The sequence below is a fragment of the Achroia grisella genome, unplaced genomic scaffold (assembly GCF_030625045.1).
Source record: "Achroia grisella isolate CSIRO2021 unplaced genomic scaffold, CSIRO_AGI_Agris_v1 utg3972, whole genome shotgun sequence".
NCBI classification, from domain to species: Eukaryota; Metazoa; Arthropoda; class Insecta; order Lepidoptera; family Pyralidae; genus Achroia; species Achroia grisella.
This window is the reverse complement of record NW_026712838.1, coordinates 430,848-455,047: the sequence shown is the minus strand read 5'-3', so window position 1 is coordinate 455,047 and position 24,200 is coordinate 430,848. Positions and strand designations below refer to the sequence as shown.

General features: G+C 33.1%; 1 protein-coding gene across 1 annotated transcript; it reads left to right on the top strand.

The window, feature by feature from the left end:
- Nucleotides 1-16,035: 16,035 nt before the first annotated feature.
- LOC131844101 (phosphatidylserine synthase) lies at nucleotides 16,036-22,566 on the top strand. The gene is made up of 7 exons (XM_059192883.1): nucleotides 16,036-16,545; nucleotides 17,844-18,102; nucleotides 20,082-20,392; nucleotides 20,799-21,053; nucleotides 21,458-21,680; nucleotides 22,220-22,266; nucleotides 22,426-22,566. Exons 1-6 carry the CDS (start codon nucleotides 16,373-16,375, stop codon nucleotides 22,262-22,264), a joined length of 1,266 nt encoding a protein of 421 aa, XP_059048866.1. The 5' UTR covers nucleotides 16,036-16,372; the 3' UTR covers nucleotides 22,265-22,266; nucleotides 22,426-22,566.
- The last annotated feature ends 1,634 nt before the right edge of the window (nucleotides 22,567-24,200 follow it).

The window sequence follows — 24,200 nt, the reverse complement described above, 5'->3', positions numbered from 1 at the left end:
CATGTCAACAATATTTTCTTGCCGTTCACCGTTTTTATTTAAAACCTTTAAAATCACTAGAGATAGGTAAGGGGCAAAATGCCACCTATGCCTGCGCAATCTGGTGGAGGAAAACCCTCCAATCCACAGCTGCCACCAAGCTAAACAGCCTACAGAGAATTGCTTGTCTGATTATTACAGGAGCCATGAGCACCACGCCGGGAGCAGCTCTAGACGCATTATTGGACTTGACGCCCCTTCCTCTATTCATACAGGAAAAGGCGAAAGCCAATATGCTCAGAATAAGTTCCCAAAGGAGGATATCTTGGCATTCCCTGGCCATAAAAACTATACAAGACTCGATTATGAGTGATCCTATTCTGGGAATGCCTGAAGACAACATGGCACCAGAGTGTAACTTTGTACAATATTACAAAATCGAAATATCTGGAAGAGACGAATGGCAAAATAACCATACACCGTCTCACTCAGAGCATGACCTAGTCTGGTTTACAGACGGGTCCAAAATAGGAGATGATGTAGGATGTGGAATATGTGGTGTAAAACCCAAAATCTGCAACTATATAGGCTTAGGAAAATACGCCTCAATCTTTCAGGCAGAGACTTACGCCTTAATTAGATGTCTGGAAGTAATCCTAAGCCTCAACTACATCAATCAGAACATATACATTTATTCGGACAGTCAAGCTGCTCTACTAGCACTTAACTCGTACGAAATCCGTTCTAAACTTATTAGAAACTGTATCCTGCTACTAAATGAAGTAGGAAGCAGAAATAATATTATACTGAGATGGGTCCCCGGGCATTCAAATATTGAAGGCAATGAGAATGCCGACCATCTGGCAAAGTTAGGGGCAAAAACCGTCCAACTGGGCCCCGAACCCTTCTGTGGTGTGCCTCGTTGCCTAAAACTGGGACATCTCAAATTAATAACCAAACGAGAAGCACTGCATCACTGGCAAGAAATGCCAGGATTAATACATTCAAAAGACCTTATATCGGGCTTCTCGACCAAATACTCCAATAGATTACTGCAATTGAGTAAAAACAACATATGCATGATGACTAGGGCCCTCACAGGACACTGCAAATTGAACAAGCATATGGCTAAGCTAGGCCTATGCACGACAAGTATCTGCAGATTCTGCCAAACTGAAGAGGAAACGCCGCTTCACATCCTATGTGGTTGTAGCCCACTCATGCATAAACGAAATATCTCCTTTGGAAAGTTTACACTCTTTCCCGAGGAGATAAAAACGATCGCTCCTAAGAATATCCTTCAATTCTTGTCCCTGACGGGTCTAGGTAGCGAACTCTGAAAAGGGCGAGCACAATAGATCTATGAGATAAAAAGTCTACAGCCGAAGGGCGCAAAAAAAACCAAAAAATATTATATATTAAATTTAATTGAAATATAAAAATTACAATTTAACTTATTAACTATTATAGATGCCAATTGGTCGATGTTAGAACCAAGAGTGATTCAACTCCGATAGCGTTCTTTGGTCGATTTCAACATTTCAGTTTTGCTGACTCGACGGCACGTTTCGGCGCATGGTACGATGCGCCGTATTGAGGCCGCTGCCTATACAGCGTTTTCAATGTTTCATGATTTCGTAACGCCTCCCCTCGAAGATAGGCAACTATTCGTAAGTTGTACTGAGAAAGTTGCCGGGATGCTGTTAGTGTCGATCTTCACATCTTTAGGTTGGATATTTCTCACCTCAGGTTGTTCATTTGTAATGTTCACTGTATCAGTTGAATTTATTTGTCCGCAATAGCTACGGAATCGGCGATATAACTTAATAGTTACAAAACTTGCACAGATGATTACTATAATAGTGTAGATAGGTATAGTTGTGTGGTAGACACTATCTACATTGACTTGTTCTAAGATTGCTGGCTGCTGCAATGACATTCTAGCATTTGTCTCGTGAAGATGTTCTAGATTGATAGAATTTAATCTTACTATAGGTTGAGGTTTAGATGTGGCACGCTTGTCATATGGTACTTCCGTCAGTGTAATCTGCACGGCATGTCCTTTAATTCTATCTTGAATGTTAGAGATGGTAAAATCTGGAGTTGACAGCATACAATTTATAGGAATTGATACTAGATAGCTTCCTTTAAGAATTTTGTACTCGTGCCCGCAGGATATGTGTACTCTAGTTGCTTTAGGTAGTGTCATGGTGTAGTGCTGGTCATCGAGCTTCTCGAGGGCTGCTCTGGTAAGATTTACTGAAGTCAGGTCACAGGAAGGACTGACCTGTTGTTTTAGGATAAGCTGTTGCATACAGTCTTGGTTATCACGAATCTGGTACTGGTACTGGAGCTGTTCTTCACAAAGGTAGTATGTGCTTAACTTCAGACATTCTGTCGCAATGTACATAGAACCTGTTCTCTGAATTGCTATGAAGGGTTGGGTAGGTATAAGTATTTGATTATGTTGGTTTGGTATGATTGATAGTTTATACAGGATATAGGTATTAGGAGAGACAATCGGCACCTTAATAACTATAACTATTTTATTTCCTACATAATAGGAACCCGATTTTATAATGTAAAAATATTCCCTTAATTCTATATCTATAACCTTTTCCTTAGAATAAAGTTGTCTAAGTTTAATTAGCATATTATTTTTAATGAATTAATATTAATTATAGAGTGTGATATAGTAAGAAAGTTTGCAACTGTTCGCGTACTTTTATGAGCTTATTATTAAAATGTAAGAGATGGGGTTCATAGAGAGATAACGTTTTATTTTTAAGTTGAGGATTAAAATTATCTATCTGACTTATAACTGATTCTATTTTTGTGAACATCTCATCTAGGTCTATGTAGTATAAAAATGAGTGATAATGGGAAATGACTTTTGTGGGCCCAAGGTGGAAGGGAAGAATTCCTGGTCCATTGTCAAGGGTGTCAAGTGTTACGTCTTCCGCTCTGGTCAGTTGTAATGTGATCGTCAGGAATGTTCTGTAACAACGGGTTACTATTAGGTCTTCGCTTAAGGCGTGCTTTAGCAATGGGACCTCTTTTCTTTTTAGTATATATGTGTATTGGCAGATCAGCCAGTACCACATCTTGGGTGAAACGTGGAGCTAATTTTTGTCTGCTAGCCATAGGGTTACGAATGAAAACCTGCTCATCTGGACTATATTCTTTTTCAATTTCTCGATCTTTATTCCTAGCCTCTGTAATCTCCGTACGATTGTGTAAAGATGTTTCATTAATGATGTTATAAACCATACTCATTCGTAACTTATGATTTATTACGTACTGTTGGAGAAGATGTTCATTTATGTTCGTATCTATAGGGTCACGTGGGTCAAAGTGACCTGTAATAACTTCTATAGGCCTACATTTCGTAAAGCTATGGATAGAACTATTGTATCCTAGTATCGCGTACGGCATTAAATTGACAGCTGGTTCATTGCTATGTTCTAATTTAAGAATTCGTAGATGTTCCAGAATAGTCGAATGGAATCGTTCAACTATTCCATTGCTATTAGGATTATGTGCTAAAGTCTTATGATGTTGTATTTTATGTAATCTAGTAAATTCTAAGAATATTTGGTTTGTGAATTCAGGACCTTGATCAGATATTAACGTTATGGGAACACCGTGATGAGTAAAATATTTAAGTAGCGCTTGTATTACGCTTACAGCTGTACCATCCCGAAGGTGATACGCCTGTGCGTATTTAGAGAATGCGTCAACCAAAGTTAAATATTTCTCATTTTCAGCTGTAAATAAGTCAATGTGTACTGTTTCAAATGGCTTAGTAGGAGGTGGTACAATAGAATATTTTTGTTTTATTGGATTACGGTCATACTTTGCCATTCCACAGATATTACATTCACTTATGTATTTAGAGATATGATCTCTCATCTTAGGCCAAAAATATTTATTTGATAATGCAAGATAACATTCACCTGCACCTCGGTGGTTAGTCTTACCCTCGTGGTACTTCTGAATGATATCCTGTTGACGTAAATACTCTTTAACATTTTCAACTTCTAATTTGGTTAAAATGAGATTCATAGCTGAGCTTTTAAACTTTTCTTGTATTATTGGAATGATCTTGTACATTGCTAAGGGTGGATAAATTATTATACCAGTTCTAACTCTGGGGTTGACATATTCTTTAATCGCATTTATGATGTCCTGTTCTAGATTATTTTCAGATAATTGAATATTAGTTCGAACGTGTGATTCGAAAAGTTTATTAACAACTGGACGTCTTTTTACATCGCCTACAATCGTGAAACATATTTGTCTACTAAATTTATTAATAGGTTCATCCGTAATAGGTATCTCTAAAATAGGATTTTCGTTACTAGTATGAGCTGTAAGGGTTGTAGAGTCGGCTCTTGATGGAGGTTTTTCAGAGGGTTGCACGGCAATGGAGCTTAAATCTTCGTTATGTATTTCAACTCGAGATAAAGCGTCTGCATTTTGATTGCATTTGCCTTGCTTATAGATAACAGTAAAATTGTATTCACTTAACTTTAATCGCCATCTAGTTAATCTAGAATTAGGTTCTTTTAAACTCATAACCCATTGAAGAGGTTTATGATCTGTAACTATAGTGAATTTTCTCCCAAACAGATAAGGGCGAAAATACTTAGTAGCCCACACAATTGCTAGCAATTCCTTTTCAATGGTGCTATAGTTTATTTCGCTTGTATTTAATGTTCTCGAAGCATAAGCTATGGGTTTATCGGCACCAATGGGTCCTTGTGATAAAATCGCGCCTATTGCCAAATTTGAAGCGTCAGTTGTTAAAACAAATTCTTTGGTGAAATTTGGGTATTGTAAAATTGGGTCATTGGTTAATAAAGTTTTGCACTTTTCGAAACAATTAATATATTCTGGGTTATTGATGGAAATTTTTGAACCTTTTTTTAAGCATTGTGTCATTGGTTTCGTTATGCGAGCAAAATCGGGAATGAATTTGCGATAATAGCCTAGTAATCCTAAAAATCGTTTTATTTCTGTGGCTGTTTTAGGCAAAGGAAATTTTTGAATAGCAACAATCTTATCTGGATTAGGTTTTATACCGTCTTTACTAATAATATGTCCTAGATATGAGGTTTCTAATTTTAAAAATTCTGATTTGTCCATCTGAATTTTGAAATTTGATTCTCTCAAACGTTTGAATACTTTTGCTAAGTTAACCATATGCTCTTGTAGCGAGACGCTGAATACAATTATATCATCTAAATATACGAGGCATATTTCATTTTGTAGGCCTCTTAGAACGTTATCCATTACGCGCTGGAACGTGGAAGGAGAATTTTTAAGTCCCATGGGCATACGCATGAATTCAAAATGTCCATGTTCAACGTTAAAGGCGGTTTTCTGTATATCATCTGGATTCATTTCGACCTGGTAGAACCCGCTAGCCAGATCAAGAGTTGTGAAATAATGACAATTACCCAACTTATCCAAAACATCAGTTATATTCGGGATAGGGTACTTATCATCAATGGTCTTTTCATTTACTTTTCTAAAATCTACAACGATACGCCATTTAGCTTTTCCTGATGCATCTGCTTTTTTGGGAACCACCCAAATGGGAGAGCTCCATGCTGATTGTGAGGGCCGTATAATACCTTGCTCTAACATTTTAGATATTTGCTCTCGAACTTCTTGCCTATGAATGAAGGGATAACGATAGGTTTTAGTGTAAACTGGTACCTCATCTGTTGTGCGGATGTGGTGCTTGATTTTATTTGTGAAAGTTAATGGTTCACCTTCTATATAGAAAACGTCGGAATATTGACTACAAAGAGATTCTAAGTTAGCTTTTTCTTCTGGATTTAAATGATCGGTACGCAAACGTGATAAAACTTCGTTTACGCGATTGGACTGCTGTTCGGTGCGAATGCACTGAATATTGAATAGCTCTGCACTAACTGGTTTGTCCATAGAAAAAACTATGTCATGTCTAGTCGGGTTAGTAACTTCTACTATGCCGCGGTTATTTTTAACTGTAGTTACACAACTTTTAATTTGACAGTGTGAGATAGTCTGATCATTTATTAATGCATCACCATCATGAAAATTAACTGGGATACGAACTAATTTAGATGTATTTGCGGGGATTATATCCTCATATAAATTTAAATTACGAGAATCGTACATTAACAGAGGTATTTTCGAATTCCGTGTAACTAAAACCTTATCCTTTAGATTAATGCTAGATTCTAATTTTTCTAATAAGTCATAACCAATAAGGCCGTCAAAATAATCATGAAATTTATAGATAAATAGAGTAATATCTTCATTCTCTTTAAATTCTTGAAAGCACGGTAAAGTTAAGGAATAATAATTTTTCGTGGTTGCATGAATGTTTGTTACCTCAAAAGGATCATAATTACATGGTATATGCTGAAAGAACTTTTCTACTGCCATGGGGCTTATGAAAGACTGATTGGCACCGGTATCAATGAGTAGTTTAAGGGGCGGATTTAATATCTGAATATACGGTAATTGTCGCTGTGTCTGTAAGTTTATTTCTATTTTAGTTTTCCTGATTTCTGAATATTCTGAAAATTTTCATTTTCAGTAACTTCGTAATTTTCGTTTTCAGTAAATTCGTCACGAGTTTCCTCTACATACGGGGATGGATAAGTCTGTTCGTCGTTTTCTGTATAATAGTCGGGATAGTAATAGTCACTGTCAACGTTATTATATGTGTCGTAATAGTATTGGGGTTCGTAGCATTCAGTTAAGTTTAATTCGCGACCTTTAAGGTAATTAGTAGGTGGTGGATTTCCATGTTTCCTCCAATCATGTCCAGTCAACATCGGTTTTGTTGGGTAGTGACTGACACCGCTCATAGGGCGTGGCGTATTATTCGAATTATATGGTCGTTGGGGTAGTGCAAATACATTACTACGTGGATTATAATTAGGAGGGACTGCGCTAAATATCTGTTGAGTTCTAGTTGGACCTCTAAATTGCGATTGTTGATTGTAGTTGGGTTTCCACATCACGGGAGGACGTGATGGTTGAACCATATGCATGGGTTGCGAACGTGATGGTCCGGGCATATTAAATGTAAATGGTTTAGATGGACCTTGCTGTGGTGGTATATTATTAAATTTATTATTATAATTATGCATAAATAGAGGATTGGTCCTCTTTTCAGGCATACTTTCATTGCGATTTTGCAAGTAGAGTGTGTTCATCTCTTCATGAACAAATTCTAAAGCTTTTTCGATAGTTTCAGGCCTCATGCACCTTATACGCGATCCCAAGGGATCCTTAAGTCCGCGTAGATATGCTTGTAATGTAAGTTTTTTATAGAGTTCGCGCTTAGAATGTATAGTGGTGGCAATAGTTTCATGTAATGTTACATATGTTATGATGGTACTATACAAATTTAAGCATTTTTCGTAAAATTCCTGAGGAGTGCTTGAGCCCTGAGTTAATAAAGCGAGGTCGTTATAGAGAGAGGTCTCGTCTCTCTGATCTGAAAAATTATTTATAAGTGCGTTACGGATACCCTGCCAGTTCTCCGGTATGCCGTTAGAGTTTATTAAACGTGCGGCGGGCCCAGTAACTTTATTCAGGATGCCGTTCAGTAGTGCAGCATTTAATAAGCCATTATCAGGTGATGAATTGACATACTCGTTCACTAAATGGTCACACAAGCCAATGAAACTAAAGAAAATATTCGGGTTACCATCGAATTCAGGCACCATTCGAAGGGCCTTCCATATGTTGTCTAAATCTGCCATAATTAAATTAAATTTATCTCCTATAATAAAATTACTGCTTGATGAAAAAGATTTTTCACTGCTAGTGTCACTATCACTAAAATTTGAATTCCTATTTAAATCTATATCTTTATTTCTACGGGTCCTCGATTGCCTCGATTGGAAAATCTTGGAAAATTAAATTACACAGGATCTAAAAAAAAAATGACACAGGAATATAGATAGGAAAGCAACTCTAGATCGATTCTATTGGTACTTACATGAGCATTCTTTAGTTGTCTCTGCAGTATCGATGTCTGGATACCCCCTCGTCTGTAGCTTCTTAGGTTCAGAATCGCCGCCGCCAGATGCTTGATTCACTGACTCTACTTTACAGCGATCCTACCGACTGCGCCAGATAAAAAGTCTACAGCCGAAGGGCGCAAAAAAAACCAAAAAATATTATATATTAAATTTAATTGAAATATAAAAATTACAATTTAACTTATTAACTATTATAGATGCCAATTGGTCGATGTTAGAACCAAGAGTGATTCAACTCCGATAGCGTTCTTTGGTCGATTTCAACATTTCAGTTTTGCTGACTCGACGGCACGTTTCGGCGCATGGTACGATGCGCCGTATTGAGGCCGCTGCCTATACAGCGTTTTCAATGTTTCATGATTTCGTAACGTATGTAGGTCGCAGTGCTACAGGTGCTACACATCTGACAATAGCCCAAACAACCCAATAAAAAAAAAAAAAAAAAAGGGGCAAAAAGTACACCGATGGAACTTCTTGCCCCATATGTATCATTTCATTGAACATGTTTTATTTGTTGTTTTAGAATCATATCAGGAGGTTTGAGGCATCAGGCATAAGTCCATATAATACACACATATTTACAGATGCAGACTACGCTACAAGCATTTTAACAGATCGTACTAGTGCTGGTGATACCGAAAGTATATTTTCGGTTGATAAAATTATTGAGTCCTAGCAAACTCCAACTGATCAATCAAATATTATACAACAATCGAGAGCAATATCTCCTCAATCTTGTACATCAAAAGAAGTATTTCCCCTGAAGCCGTTCTACCTGTCCCCAAAACTGGACTCCAATGAACCCAAAATCATGAAGATTAAGAAGATTTCATCTATTTGATTTCTATCATCTAATTCAATTTTGGTTTTGTTTAATTGAGTCTTGCTTGATTTTATGTTAATTATATTACAATATTAAGATTATGTTGATTATACTTAAGTATTGAATATAAAAATATTAATAAATGTTGATTTTCAAATAATCATATTTAATTTTCCCTATTTGACCATAAATACTTAGCTAGTAGGGTTAATGGGTTTCTCACCTTCAGCCCGGGTCTTTTTACCCCGTTTAACTTGGGGCAAAAAGTACAGAATTCCATTTTGCCTTTATCTCTTAATTTTCAGCATATCAAATAAATAGTGACACTTTTTACTGTTTGATTGTTAAGCTGATTAGTATAACGCTATTTACAACCATTTTTGTTGGCTATAAGTACTCGATTTTACAACCTATGTGCATGAGAACGAAATTTGGGACTATTAGCCCCGCCCTACCCTACTCCATAGAATATTATAGCTCCATATCTGAATTATATTCAAGAACACTAGGTATTGCGTGAGTAAGTAACAAACTAGTCAACTGAAAGTCCAATGGAATTGCAGAAGTGTACTTAGCAATAAAGTGATTTAGCATTAATTTAATAAATATATTAGGGGTATCGGAAAGTAATGTCGTTTCTGCGCATGTCAATATTTGACTGTCATTTATCAGCTCATTGTTTTGTTTAGAGGGGCGCAAAGACATTGTGAGGTTATAATGAGATCTTGACTTATGGAAGATTTAATTATTATTTTTTTGCAATTTTTGTTAAAATGGCCAGCCAAATACCAGAAGAAAGTTATGACAATGGTTTCTGTCTCTATGAATTCAGATATCCCATTAAAAAATGTTTTTCTCTTCAGACGTCTAACTTTTAATATTTTACTACATCCAAATGGTAGAGAAATATTTTCTATGATTTCCTCATCAGACCAGTTAACAGGGACACCCCTTATTAATCCCATTCTTGTTAAGTTGAAAGCTGGTATGAAAGCATTATAGTTTCTTTAAATCTACACTATCTATGAAGGAATTTGCATCCTTATATTGTGAAAATGATATGGATAATCTATTTCTGCCAATTTTTTTAAGACTACCATCAACAACAACATTTTTGTAAAAGCTTTTTTTAAGATAACGGCCAAAGTCTATGGGGTAAAGCGTAGTTTTAACATCCGGTGAAGACGCTTCTTTTGAATATGAACTATGAATGGAGCAGCATCATGGGACTGGTAGTAAACTCTACTAATAGAAGTTTGTGGGGGAATTGAATCATTATCCTGATTATTTATTAAACCAGGGTTAGAAGTTTCTTGTTTATCCTCATTATTTACTAAAAATATATTGGAAGTTTCTTTCTTTTCATTCAAATCATCGCATAGACATGAATATTTATTTTTACTAGTGTCAGCACCTCGATTCCTCCTACGTTTTTTATTGCAATGCTTGCAAATATTCGCTATTGCAGATTTACGCTTACGTTTTGTACCCGAATGATCATATAAATTAAATGAACAGTCTGTGTCCATGGAATCCTCATTATTACTTATAGTTACGTGTAGAGCGACCCCGGGGGCGGTACCCCCGGGGTCCTCCGGTGGGTCCATATATAATAAAATACACGAGACTTACCTAATATTGCTGCTACTAATAAACTAATGAATAATAGATAAAGGAATGTAATGAAAAATACACTATTTACAACTTATCTGATCAATATTCAAATATTAATAATTTACTACTCAAAAAATACGACCGCCAAACTTTGTGTTTCCCGCCCTTTTTTCGAAAATATACTTTTTGACACTTTTTTATGATAAAAAGAGTTATGTTTTTTCTTTAAATTGGCCAATTGCGAGTCAAATTTGACAATATTTTTTTATTAATTTGTTTCACGGCTCTGGATACAAGTCCATTTTAGCCCAACTTAAAGTTGTACAATATAAATTATAAAAATTAAAGTCAATGTCCAATGTCAAATAATAATAAAAAATGTCAAATGTTGTTTCTCTGTATTGGGCTGTATGGTCTCGTACCTTTGCCTATACACTTGTGGATAAAATATACCACTACTACTGTTGTTTCTCTGTTCTGATGAACTTATTAAAAAAAACTTAAGAGGCCTTTCACATTTTTTGGCCTAAAAGCAGTGTCTTTGGGGTTCTGGTTCTAAGAAATTAAGAGTCGGATATACATTTTGATTCCTGAATTATATAGATAGATATCTAATCTTAAAAACAACATCTTTGAAATGTTAATTTTCTCTTTGTTAGTCTTCCTAATTTCTAAAATAGTTTATTCAAAAACGCTAAATGACAGAAGTTTGGGGTCGTCGTTCATTAATAAACAAACATAAATTGATATGATATCTTTACTAAAACTTGATAATTACTTTATAAATTGAGACAGCATCGTCCTTTTTTTCATTTTCAACTTAAATATAAAAAATTGATCATAATTAAACCCGAAATTTCAACAAAACTTTGCCATAATCATTTCTAATTTTCTCATAAATACAACGAAATTTTTGCATAAAAAAAACATAATAATAAAGTTAATATACTTATAAATTAGAAATATGAAAAAAAAATATAAGTTTCTAAGAAAAAAAATAAACAATAATAATAATTTAAAGTTGTATAAATTCCGTTGCGCCAAAAGTAAATTCTCAGTGCTGCGCTAGCGCTCGTCGAGGTAGGACCTATGCCATTTTTTACAACACCGCTAAGATAGACATTGGTCAGTGAACATTAGTATAGAGCGACTAAACAATTTTGATAATTTAAGTAATATTTAATTAATTTTGCTAATATATACTTATTTCTACGAATATTAATTTAAAGTTGTTGTTAAATATATATATATATATATAATATTTATTTTAGCATGCCAAGACAAAAGTACAGTTATGCTACAAATAAAACCTACCTACCCTGCTGGACTATGAAAAGCACAAGAGCATGGTATTTCGTCACACTAATGGCAATTAATTGTTAAAATTAAAAAAGAGAACATTTTAGTATTTTTAAAAATAACGCTTATCTGAGAGAAAAATGTAAGAAAATGTAAACCAATTTTACTCTATGTTTATTTTGTAGTTTTTTTTCTAAATTAAAATAGGGTTATTGTTTATAAAAATACCATTATTATTTTTACGTACATTTGTCTTGTGTTATATAGTGTATATCATCTAGTATGCAATGTGGATTGTAAATAAATTACCAAATTATATATAAATTATATTCCTTAATGTTTAGAGATATTTTATCCAATTTTATTTTATTTTACACAATACAGATATTTCTAAATTGCAGCTATTCTGTTATTATACTCGTTGGACTTTCATTACTGTACAGTTATGTCAAATAATTATGCGTGTTTGGGTGAAAAGTCAACAACATTATAAATGTTTTTATTTAGAGACTAGCTTTTAGCTCGCGGCTTCGCCCGCGTGAATATGGAATATATAGGTTATCGCGCGTTTAAAGATCCGTGTACAGTATTGGGACGTTATATATAAACCTTCCTCTTGAGTCTATCTATTCTGTCTATTAAATAACAACGAATCAAAATCTGCGTAGTTTTTTAAGATCAAAACATACATAGATCTATTACATGTGTAGATGATATTTTAACCGGAAATTGAAGCCGTTAAAATGGTATTGGCAGATCAGTTGGAATCATCGGTATTCTTGGTATATAAGCTGGTTGCCCAGCTAACGTACCGGTTATAATGGTCTACAATTAAATTGTCTTTCAATTCTTTAGTAAGCAATATATCCAATGGGACGCCATTGCACATGTTCGGCGGGCTTAAATTTCATGACTGGATCATGCTTTTGAGAAATTCCTTCCTCAAGTTTGAGCATTTAGTGTGGGAAATCACTATCTGTGCTTCCATAAAAATGAGCTCTCAAATTTGTCAGTAGTTTTAAACTTTCAATTAAAGTCCATAAGGGAGACGATGTTAATGACACAGAGAGTCTTTCAGAAATCTCCAGCAAAAGTATAAAAGTAATCCCGCCAATGAGAGCAGAGGTGTTTCTAAGGTCTTTTAAGGTTCTGTCCAAAATCTCTATAGCTCATGGTGATTTCATTACATATAATCAATGAGGCGTCTTATAATAATTTATAAAAAGGTTTGACATTAACAATTAATTATTTATCAAGAATCAAGAATCGGCCAACCAAGAACGAGAAGCTGCAATATCAGCCAATATCATGCGGCGACGTCAATGATGCAGGAACAGCAATGATAGCAGTTGAAGCTTTTTTTTTACAACTTAGAATGGCAAACAAGCTGACGGCTCTCCTGATGGAAAGGGGTAACCGTAGCCTATATACATGAGCAGTACCTGACATGTTCATATCAGCACATTGTTTCCCTCATGCGTTGCCATTCCTGAAAACTCGGGTGTTATTCCCCTGTACCTTGTAAATTCACTACCATATATATACACAGGTAGTCTATATAGATAGATATACATATACACAGATAGTATACCCTGAGAAAGGTCATAGACTACTTTATAGTGCGAAAAAAGTATTGTAAGGGATTAAAAGCGGAGATGAAAGGTTGTATAAAAGTATCGTCATTGTTTAAGTGAAACAAAGAAACTTTTTTAGGTTATAATCTAAATATATTTCCTTTATTTGGTCAATTTCATTATACCACGCTGACGAAGTCGCGGACACACCTATACATATACATATAAGGATGGGACCTTTAAATCAAAACAAAGCCTTGAAAACACAACTAATATATATAAATAAAATAATTATTTGCTAAGTATAATATTTAGAACAAGTGAATATGGCAATAATGTATCCGACTCTTATAATAAATTATATTGTATCTATTAATAAATAAACTGAATTAATACGTAAGAAGAATTAATTAGTAAATTTATGTTATAGTAATTTCGTCTTCCTGTCCCAATTATTTGTTACTCATATTACTTAAGGTTTTGGCTTTTAGTTGTACAATCGGCCAGCATCCTGACATCAACCCTCTAGGAATAATATGATAAAAAAATATGGTCATTATTAGCACTTTGATAATTAAGATAAATCACGTTATTTAAAAAAATACAATAAGTAGTTTATGTTACTTAGTTAAGTAGAAACATATCACATTATTAATTAAAATATTACAAGGATCAAAATGGTTCATACTAAATCCACACCGATTGAGCTACACGGTTATTTGCGTCTGTGTGCGTGTATTACTGTGTGTGTGCGTAAATCCATGCGATTAAACCTAAAGTTGAGCGGCATCATTTTGTAATAGGCCTCTTAATAACAATTTCTTCACATTTTATTATTACACACATAATGCCAGTTGCATTTTTTAAATAAGGTTGTGGCCCTATTGGAAATTAATGTTATTTACCCATTTTTATAGGTTATACGGAAATAATGTGTGGGTGTTTATTTAAAAAGCATTAACACAAAATTAATAAAGGTATTAATAAATATATGGTTGTTGTATCAAAATCAGTGGCACTCAATGAGGAAGTAGCCATTATTATTGCTAAAAGTTGCATATAGATGGCGTGATTGGTATCGATGGAATTCTTCATAGTTTTGCAAACGTTTTAAAAAACAAAACTGTGTTTTCAAAAATGTTTAATCAATTTTTAAAAAGTTATATACATGTTAAAATGAAATAATGCGTTTAGAAAAGTAATTTTCATATATTTACTCATTTTGTTATTTTCCAATACTTAATTACACTTTAATCAGTGCTAATGATCAAAATAGATTTTGTTATTTTTCACTAAAATAAAGACTAACTGCCTTTTTTATAAACCAAATGACCTTTTCATAGTGTCATATATTATTTAACTGCTTGTAAGAAAAAAATGTTCGTTTGTAGATTAATACTGTAAAAATTACTATTTGTACGGAAACGACAAAAATATATTTTTCTTCTGTATAACACTACAACAGTAGTGGAAACATTAGTATATGTACGTAAACTATAAAATTCTGTTATGGAAACGTCATATTAAACTTTAAAACTAATTTGTTAGAATAAAAGTTTCCGATTAAACAAATCGATATGGTTACCCCGCTACAGGTGGTAACATTTTTTTTGTTCTGTTTATCCTTAATCGGAAAGGCAAAGGGAACTGCGCCCATACAGCCGAGGAGGTAACATTATTTGAAAATTTGACATTTAAACCTGTCAATTTAGTCTCCCGGATTAAAAAACAAACTATAACCAAGTATGGCACTTACAAATTAATTACTAAGCTACTTGATGTCCCTGTAGCCCCAAGCCCCGCATGTTTATGGGGGCTCGACCCCAGAGTGGGAGCATAGCAAATGGCTAACGCGGGACGAGAGGGAAGGTTGAAAGGAAGAGCAAATGGATAGGAAAAAGAGGAAGAAGGAGAAAAGGACGTGGTGGACCACGTCGTCGTACTGAAAGAGCGACAAAACTAGGAACTCGGCAAATACCGGAGAGTCGCGCGGACCAAATAAAAAATTTTATTGAAAATGACGATCAAGAATGGGAAAGATGGTTGGATGAAGCAATTGGTTTTAAATATCTGGCAAAGTAGAGAGTGCTTAAAACAAAGAGGTTAACAGAGAATAAACCTTAAAAGTTATATGTTTTGTTAATTTATTTTGAATGTTGATTTAAAATAAAAATTATTTGTATAAATACTTTTGCATTTATTATTTACCATATACTAATATACTAATACACGTATTTATTAAACACAATGAACGAAGCTTTACGAATCTATGCCTTGCTTGCCTTTAATATTCTTTGAGAACCGATGACTACCGAAATATCTACCCAAGCGAAGCCGGGTTTTCATCTAGTATATATATATGTGTGTGTGTGGAAAGATGACTTATGCATTTCATTTTTATTATACTTTTATTTAAAAAACAAGAATTGAACAAGTTGACAGAACGACGCCGACGTAAGACGATGTAAAGACGATTTCAATACGAAAATAAATAATTAAAGATTATAAGACTTTTCTTCAAGTCTTATAGTATTTAATTATTTATTTAACTTTAGTCAACGACCATAAAAGCTGGTAACATTATTTGAAAATTTGACATTTACTTCTGTCAATTTAGTCTATAAAATTACTAAAAATTAAGCTATAGGCTTTAAAATACAAGTTTCTCCTTTTAAAAGTTTTCGGCCCGAAGAAATGATTGACGAAGTTTTGTTCTGCCTCGTGAAAGATGATAATTTATATAATATTCTTTTTTTTGAAGTATTACAGGGGGAATTCTTCATATTAGTAACTCTTATAAGTCGTGTTTGTTACTTTTATATCTCGTCTGATCTGTGGTGTTATTGCTCTATGATCTGACCTACCTGGTCTGTGGCCTGAAATAACCTCTGTTTAGTCAAAAATGTCTTAATGTATGATCGTCTGTTAACTTAATACAATAATATACTTAATGTAATATCTTTTCTTAAAATGAATTTAATTTTACATTTTCGGATTGATTATTTTATGAATACTCTACCTAATTAATAATGAAGAAAAATAAAAGAAATATGTCTGCAGCAAATACCGAGTATGTGGATGCATTTAGCTCCATAAATGAGCGACCGGTCGATGATATATCTTTGGAATTTTTTTATAAACCCCATACAATTACACTTTTGGCAGTGTCTATAGCTTCAGTTATATATACAGCATTTGTTAGGTAAGTTAGTATTATTACCATATTAAATTTCTCATTTACCATTGTTTCTTTCCGTACAATGATGTAACAGAACCCTAATTAGAATAAATTGAATTAAAACTATGACGAAGTACTTTTTCATTTAGTACGAATTTTTAGTTTTAAGACATAATATATGAGCACCGCTTTGCTGTCGGTATAAGCTAGCGGGACCCCAGTGAAGGATGAAATCAGGTTAGAATATGCCGAATTCACTAGAAACTCACCATGACCTAGTTGACTTCATTGCATATAATGCTAGTAATATCTTAATGATAATTTTAGCTCCATAACTATAAATCTCCCATAGGTAATATAACTATACTTGGTATTTAACTGTAGTTAATAAGGAAGTGATATTTCTCCTTTATTAGGTATTAATTCATATGTACTAGTAGAATGTATATGTTACTAGCCAAACCCGATTTTGGGAGGAACTAGTTTCACCTAGGCTGAACTATTTAAGCCTAATACTATATACTGGCCTAAACCAGTATATCCTGAATAAGTATGCTTAAGGATTTAGTGGTTAGCCTAGTGTATAAATAAGGGACATTAAAACACCAGAATGAATTGTTACGATAGTTTGGGGTGCTAGTTGGACAATCTCCATGATAGTTCCAGCTATTTTTTTTTATGAATGATAATGGAATGATGGACCCGCCTGCGCTAATGGTTTACACTAGCAATGCATTAGTGGAGCTAATTCCAGCTATTGTTAGGTTAGGTGTGCCTAGGTTAAACTAGTTTCTCTATTGGCCAATAGGGTTAGCCGATAACATACAATTGTTTGCAATAAAACAATAAAGACATGAAGTGTTTGACATTGAGTGTTAACAAACCAATATTAGATATATTTGATTTGCTAAACAATAGAAAAAAATAATTGAATAAAGATTACTTATCTTTATTCAAATTAACTTAATATGAGCACCTTTGTTACAGTATTTATTCTTACTCTACAACACATTTGGAATGAAGATTCATCATATTTCTCTTTTAAATATTAACATTGTTTAACATTACATTCTAATAAAATAGGTGGAAAATATTGTCTGTGTCATAACTAATAGTACTAATATATATCATTGAATTATGTGAATGTAATGATATCAGCAATATCTAATACATGTCTTGCATACCACTCTATATCTAATTATCAGCTATTGGCCTATAACATAATATAGATTATACACAATTACTTTACAATATGATACACCTGTGTAAATGAAATCCCTAGTATTCAGCTTTATATATAAATCTGTTTATTTTCTTTATAGAGATGAGTCAAGCATTCAGGATAACATATGGTCAGGAATATGTTGCGTGATATTTTTTTTTCTTATTGTGTCTGTGCTCACTTTTCCAAATGGACCATTTACACGGCCACATCCAGCCATCTGGAGAATAGTCTTCGGAATGTCAGTTCTTTATTTACTGGCACTGTTATTTTTGTTATTTCAAAGCTACTCCACAGTGTATGAAGTAATGTATTGGATTGACCCTAACCTTCGAAATTTTCACATAGATATGGATAAGGTAAGTTAATCAACTATCTTGGTTTTACAGTTCTTATAATTTGTATATGTATATACTTTTACAACTCCAATAGTATGTAGTATGAGGGATTATTACTACTATTACTTATATTTTAATAAAGTAAATTTACTATAGATAAAACAATATTATTTAAAGTTATTACAATATAAAATAAAATTTCACATACCTAGTTGCATAAAATATAATACATAGAAATCTAGACACGCGGTAGCGTGTCAAGCCGAGTTTCAAGTAACTGGCGAGCAGCACCATGTGTATATTTATGAGAACCATTTGGAGCCACTTTTGACCCCCTCATAACTCAAAAACTCTTTCACATAAACCTGTCAAATTTGGTTTATATATTGAGACTTGCAAGATAAATATGTGTTCTAAATTTCATAAACATATCTCAAACGTTTATTTAGATATTAATGTCCAAATATCGTCATTTTTATCACTGATCAACTATAGATCAAAATTATAACCCACTTCCAGATGACCTAGGAAGTTCAAATTTGGCATGCAGATAGGTAATTAGGTGAATATAAAGGAAAAAATCTGAAACTGGTAAATTGTTATCATTTTATTATAATTTTTCACTTTAATTGATTCTATTTCAACTTATATTGGACGAATACTAAAATTCTATGAAAACGTCGATAGCCACCAATGAACATTGATCCCTGGCAAAAATAGCTCATCTCGTACTGGACGGATAGTAATATTGTATGAAAACGTCAATAGCTACCAATTAACTTTGATCCATCACTGGCTACCAGAGATCATCTTGTACTGGACAGAAAGTAATATTGTATGAAAACGTCGATCTTTACCAATTTACGTTAACCCCTTAAGTTTTCATATACGAAATATACTGTAGCCTTCGCAAGTTCTAAACATTTACAACAGTTACTTGTCGGTTCCTATTTTATTATTAGTAGTAACTAGCAATCGAAAGTAATAATTGGTATATGAGAACTGGCCAAGTTAGACCTTAGGCTACAGTATATTATCCTAAGTTATAAGAAGAAATGATATTTTATATTGTTATAAATACATTTCAGGACAGACCATTGAACTTGGCACCCATTTAGATCTCACCTCTTTTGTCGTAGAAGTCAACAATCAAGGCATATATCATAATATTATACTCGGCTATCATTTCACATTTATGTTTTTGATGGGATTAATTTTACATGTATTCATGTATTAGTATGTTATATATTGAAGTTACTTTATTTAAAATAAAATAACGGTAGTTTTAAAAATTGACACTAGTTATTAGCTGAAATTATTATTATTGTTATTTTAAAAACCTTAGTTATCTTGCAACTTTATACAGATGATAACTAACTCATAAAGAATATACAAAATCAGATTAGTTAGCGATTTTACATTATGGGTACGATGCTACCCTATGCTAATGTAAAACCATTTTTCACTAACATACAAATTTGGAAAAATTCTCATATTGTTTTCAAATTATTCTTTTTATTAATATGGTTTCCACCTACGGTATTATCATTCTCTGCAAATGTCAAGGTTTTTTTTATTAATGATAATGAAACTACCTGTGCTCACGATTTAGACTGGAGAGACACCAGTATATGGGCATGAGATCAGGACCTGACCTGATCTCATGCCCAGCCATTATGATAAATTCATGGAGCATACCTTGGATTTTTAGACTTGGAGTGTCAAGTGCCAAGTCAGGTTTATCTGTATGTGGTTCAGTGTGACCATGGTCAGGTATCATACCCAGAGATATATCTCCATACAGAAAAATAAACATGAGTTGGAGGAGTGGATGGGTCTCGGGATTGATATGTGTAGTGTACATTTGTCATTTCTTATGTGTTTCTCCTACTAACATTACATATTAAGAAATTGTTACTAACACTATATTTTGATTAACAGATAGTGAAACCATTATCTGTTATGTATTATATTAACTAAAGCTGTTGGTATCTTTTCAGGAATATGCTGTCAATTGCTCAGATATCAGTATAGCCAAAGTATGGTCTCATGTGGATGTTTTTGCTTGGGGTCATTTTTTTGGATGGATGTTCAAGGCTTTACTGTTTAGACACGGCGGCTTGCTATGGGCAATATCAATAATGTGGGAGATAACTGAAATAGCATTTGCTCATTTGCTTCCAAACTTTTTAGAATGTTGGTGGGATTCTATTGTTCTAGATGTTCTTATATGTAACGGATTAGGTATATGGTGTGGACTTAAAATATGTCAAGTACTTGAAATGAGAGAATATAAATGGGTTAGCATAAGGTAAGGAACATTTATCATAATACAAAAAGTTTTGTTGAATAAATTTTAGGTACTTTATTATCACTGGGGTTGACAATTTGATGCCTAACCTACTGGAAAGTAAGTAAAGTAAAACAGCCTATAGACATAACACCATGGATGCTTCAGAATACACAGGGGGCACGAATGGTACTCCTCATATGTTGTCATTAATGAAATTTTCATTATTTTTGTGACAAAGTAAAAGTCTAATAAGAGATTGATTAGACCCTTTTTCACCAGTATCATAGCAAAATAATAATTAAATATTTATTTCGATATGAAAGCCAATTTTAGAGTATCATTATACTTCATTAAGTTTTTAATATTATGTAACACACAGGGTTTAATTGTATTTGAAATTAAGTGTTATAAAAAAAATTTTTAGGGATATATCGTCAACAACTGGAAAAATAAAAAGAGCCATACTCCAATTTACACCAGTGCAATGGAGTCCGGTACGGTGGCTGGATCCAACTTGTACCTATATGAGGTTTTTTGCACTAAGTCAACTAGTGGTATTTTGGCAAATATCAGAATTGAATACATTTTTCCTTAAACATATATTTGAAATGCCACCATCTCATCCCCTGGTTATTGCACGACTTTGTCTGGTTGGAGTCATTGTTGCTCCATCTGTCAGGTACTGCGTCTGATTACTGTTCCGTACTATTAGTTATATGAATACATAATTTTCTAATAAGAAATATACATACAGATGAAAATTGATTTGAACCAATAATTTTCTATTTTTTTAAAAATTCACCGGATATAGTATATGGTTATAAACATGGATGGTATACTCAGTTTCTAAACCTTAATAATTATTTTTACTATCTGTAATTGACTTATTTATAAAAAAACTTAATTATACCGTATCTATAGCCATATATGAGGGAATTCTAGTCACATTAATGTAGGGCCTATTTTCTGTTGGCATAACTCCATTCTGTTGTATCTCTGTAAATTACAGCAAAAAGAGATAAATAACATTATTATTATAAGCATATTGTATATTTAATAGCTATCTACAATATTTTATTTCAGACAGTATTATATTTATGTGACGGACCCTAACTGCAAGAGAGTTGGAACTCAATGTTGGGTATATGGTGCCATAATGGTTACAGAATCAATGCTATGCATAAAAAATGGCAAAGAACTATTTGGTCAAGCTCAAGTGTGCAATGTTATTGTATGGCTAATAATTCAAATTTTAGTATCAATTGGCTGTGTTTATGGAGTGGTGTTATACCATAGATATTTTGAGGTGAGATTCAGGCCTAAATTTCAAAATGTCGACCAGTAATAGAGGTAGATTTTGTAAAAAAATAATTTAGTCTCGCCTATTTCAGCCGCTGCTTTATACTTTGTTTCGGTTGATGGGTGGAGATAAGGCAATGAAATTATAGGATATGGAGGTCATCTTACTGCTCCTAAATAGCAACTCATAAGTGATAACACGGGTGTGACATGATAACACGATGTCCTTGTCTCTGTTTATATATGTAGGCGACGGGTACTACATGGTACCACATGTAACCCGTATGTGTGAAATTGAACGGATTTTTACTTTTATTTGTAAACCTTAAATTTAATTCCATATGGATCCTATATAAAATCTACCCTTTCGGCAATTATAACTTCTACTCGCGAGCACATGAAGGAAAAGAAACCAGTAGGCTGGAAAAGTGTATTTGTTCTTAATAGTTTCTAGATTAATACCCTCATTTATAGCACAATTATATTACTTTAGTTCAAGACTGCTCTTTCTTAACAACATTAAAAATTTAATTATTAATATTTCAGCCAACCAAAGACTCGAATATTGCTAGTCCTAAGAAGAATGAATGAAAGTAAGTATACACTCTGTTACATTTCATTTTAAGGAATTTAGTATATGTATGATCAGTAAAAATATTAAGTACACAAATTTGTAGGTTAGCTAAAAATCATAATTATTATTATATATAAATAAATAAATAAAAATACTTAATCTTTTTATATTTTTGCAGGTCCCAAACAAGACGGAAAAACCTTTAGTCCATAAATAGTTTAATTAGATGTTGTGATGTGAGCCAAATGGAATGTGAAAGTTCTAAGTAATAAATATCATTACCATTCTAAGTAATAAATAACTAAATGATTAAAAAATATTACCGTATTGTAGCTTAGATAATAAATACCTGGAGGGGAGGGCGAACTCACTTACTACACACTACCTGAAGAATTCATCATTAGAGACTAAGTAGTCCGATTTCATAACCGTCCTTCCATAAATCATTGGCGCACTGAGAAACAATGAACGCTATATAAGTACTTATATCGCGTGTATTGCTTTTCGTTATTGGTCTAAGCTAAAATTATCAACACCAAAACAAAGCATAACTTTCTAGTTTATAGAACTAACACGTTGCCAAATATTAAATAACTTAAATACTTTGTAAACTCCGGACATTCCTTCTAAGTAAAAAATACGTGCTCGTAATTTATTATCAATGTTACATGATACTATTGGCACGTATTAATTTTTTTTACTGATGTGTAGTTGACATGCTACAAATAACAATAATATTTTTAGTAATTCTAATTCTATAACTTATTGTAAAATTTCAATAACATTGGTAAAATGTCTTAGACTAATATATTGTTATATAATTTCTGCAGACTATATACGGGCGCTTAAAATTTATAATTTCAAAATAAAAAAAATTACTAAAAAACAAAGACATTCTTAGTTCATCATCTTTTAGTAAAGTAACTTTAATAAAAATTTTGTAAACAAATATTATTACCTATACTATACTATTTCAGAAATATCATTATGATTGTTAGTATCTAATCCGTATCTCGATAAAAGATATATTCTAAATTTGAGATGCGATAAAATCATGAAAAAAAAACGCTGAATTGTAAGTGAATAACAATTTTATTGCCTTTATTTCAAATATACGATAACATGATACTTATACAAAATGAAGTATTGTTATATATTATTAATAATCCTAGTAATTATATTTATATATTTTAATATATTCAAAGTTATATTATTATTAAGTTTATGACAATTTTTATTTATTTATTAGAAAATCAACAGCTTACAATATGCTGATATATGATGCTATAATCTACACATTTCTAGAAAAATCCTATAACAGGTTTTCAGATACTTATTATTCATACATTTTATAGTATTATTACCTATTTATGACAGTAATCATGTTATATGTATGTATAACATGGTAATAAAACTTAGTAACACGAATAGTTATTTATTTAATTATTTCCAAAGGTTATGCAAAATCTCAGTGTAAGCGCGATCCGATGTGCACGTATTATAATTATTTTATTTAATATCGTAATTGCTCAGCGCGGCATAAGCCGTGCTAGTCGAAGTTCCAGCCATGTGTGACAAACTTGTGGCCAACGAACTCCTTGCGTTCCTGCAGCAGAAGCTGGACGTAATGGACGAAGTAAGTGCAGTCCAGATCTGTGTGTCCAACTTCAGCCAGGACGACATCGCGAGAGCATCTGCTCTTCGAGTCCCTAAATAAGACTAATCAGATGGTGTCTCGTAGACGTGACGGGACACAAAAAAGCGTACAGTACATTATAACGCTGCTGAAGGAGACCGATCCAGACGACGTGCCAACTTTTGTGGCGAAGGATTTAAACAAACTTCCTCCAGTCACATTTGATCACGTCGATGTTACCAGCTTACTCAAGGATATCGTGTCCTTAAAAAAGAGTTTGGCAGATGTGACGCTACGTTTCAATGCGTCAGAGCACA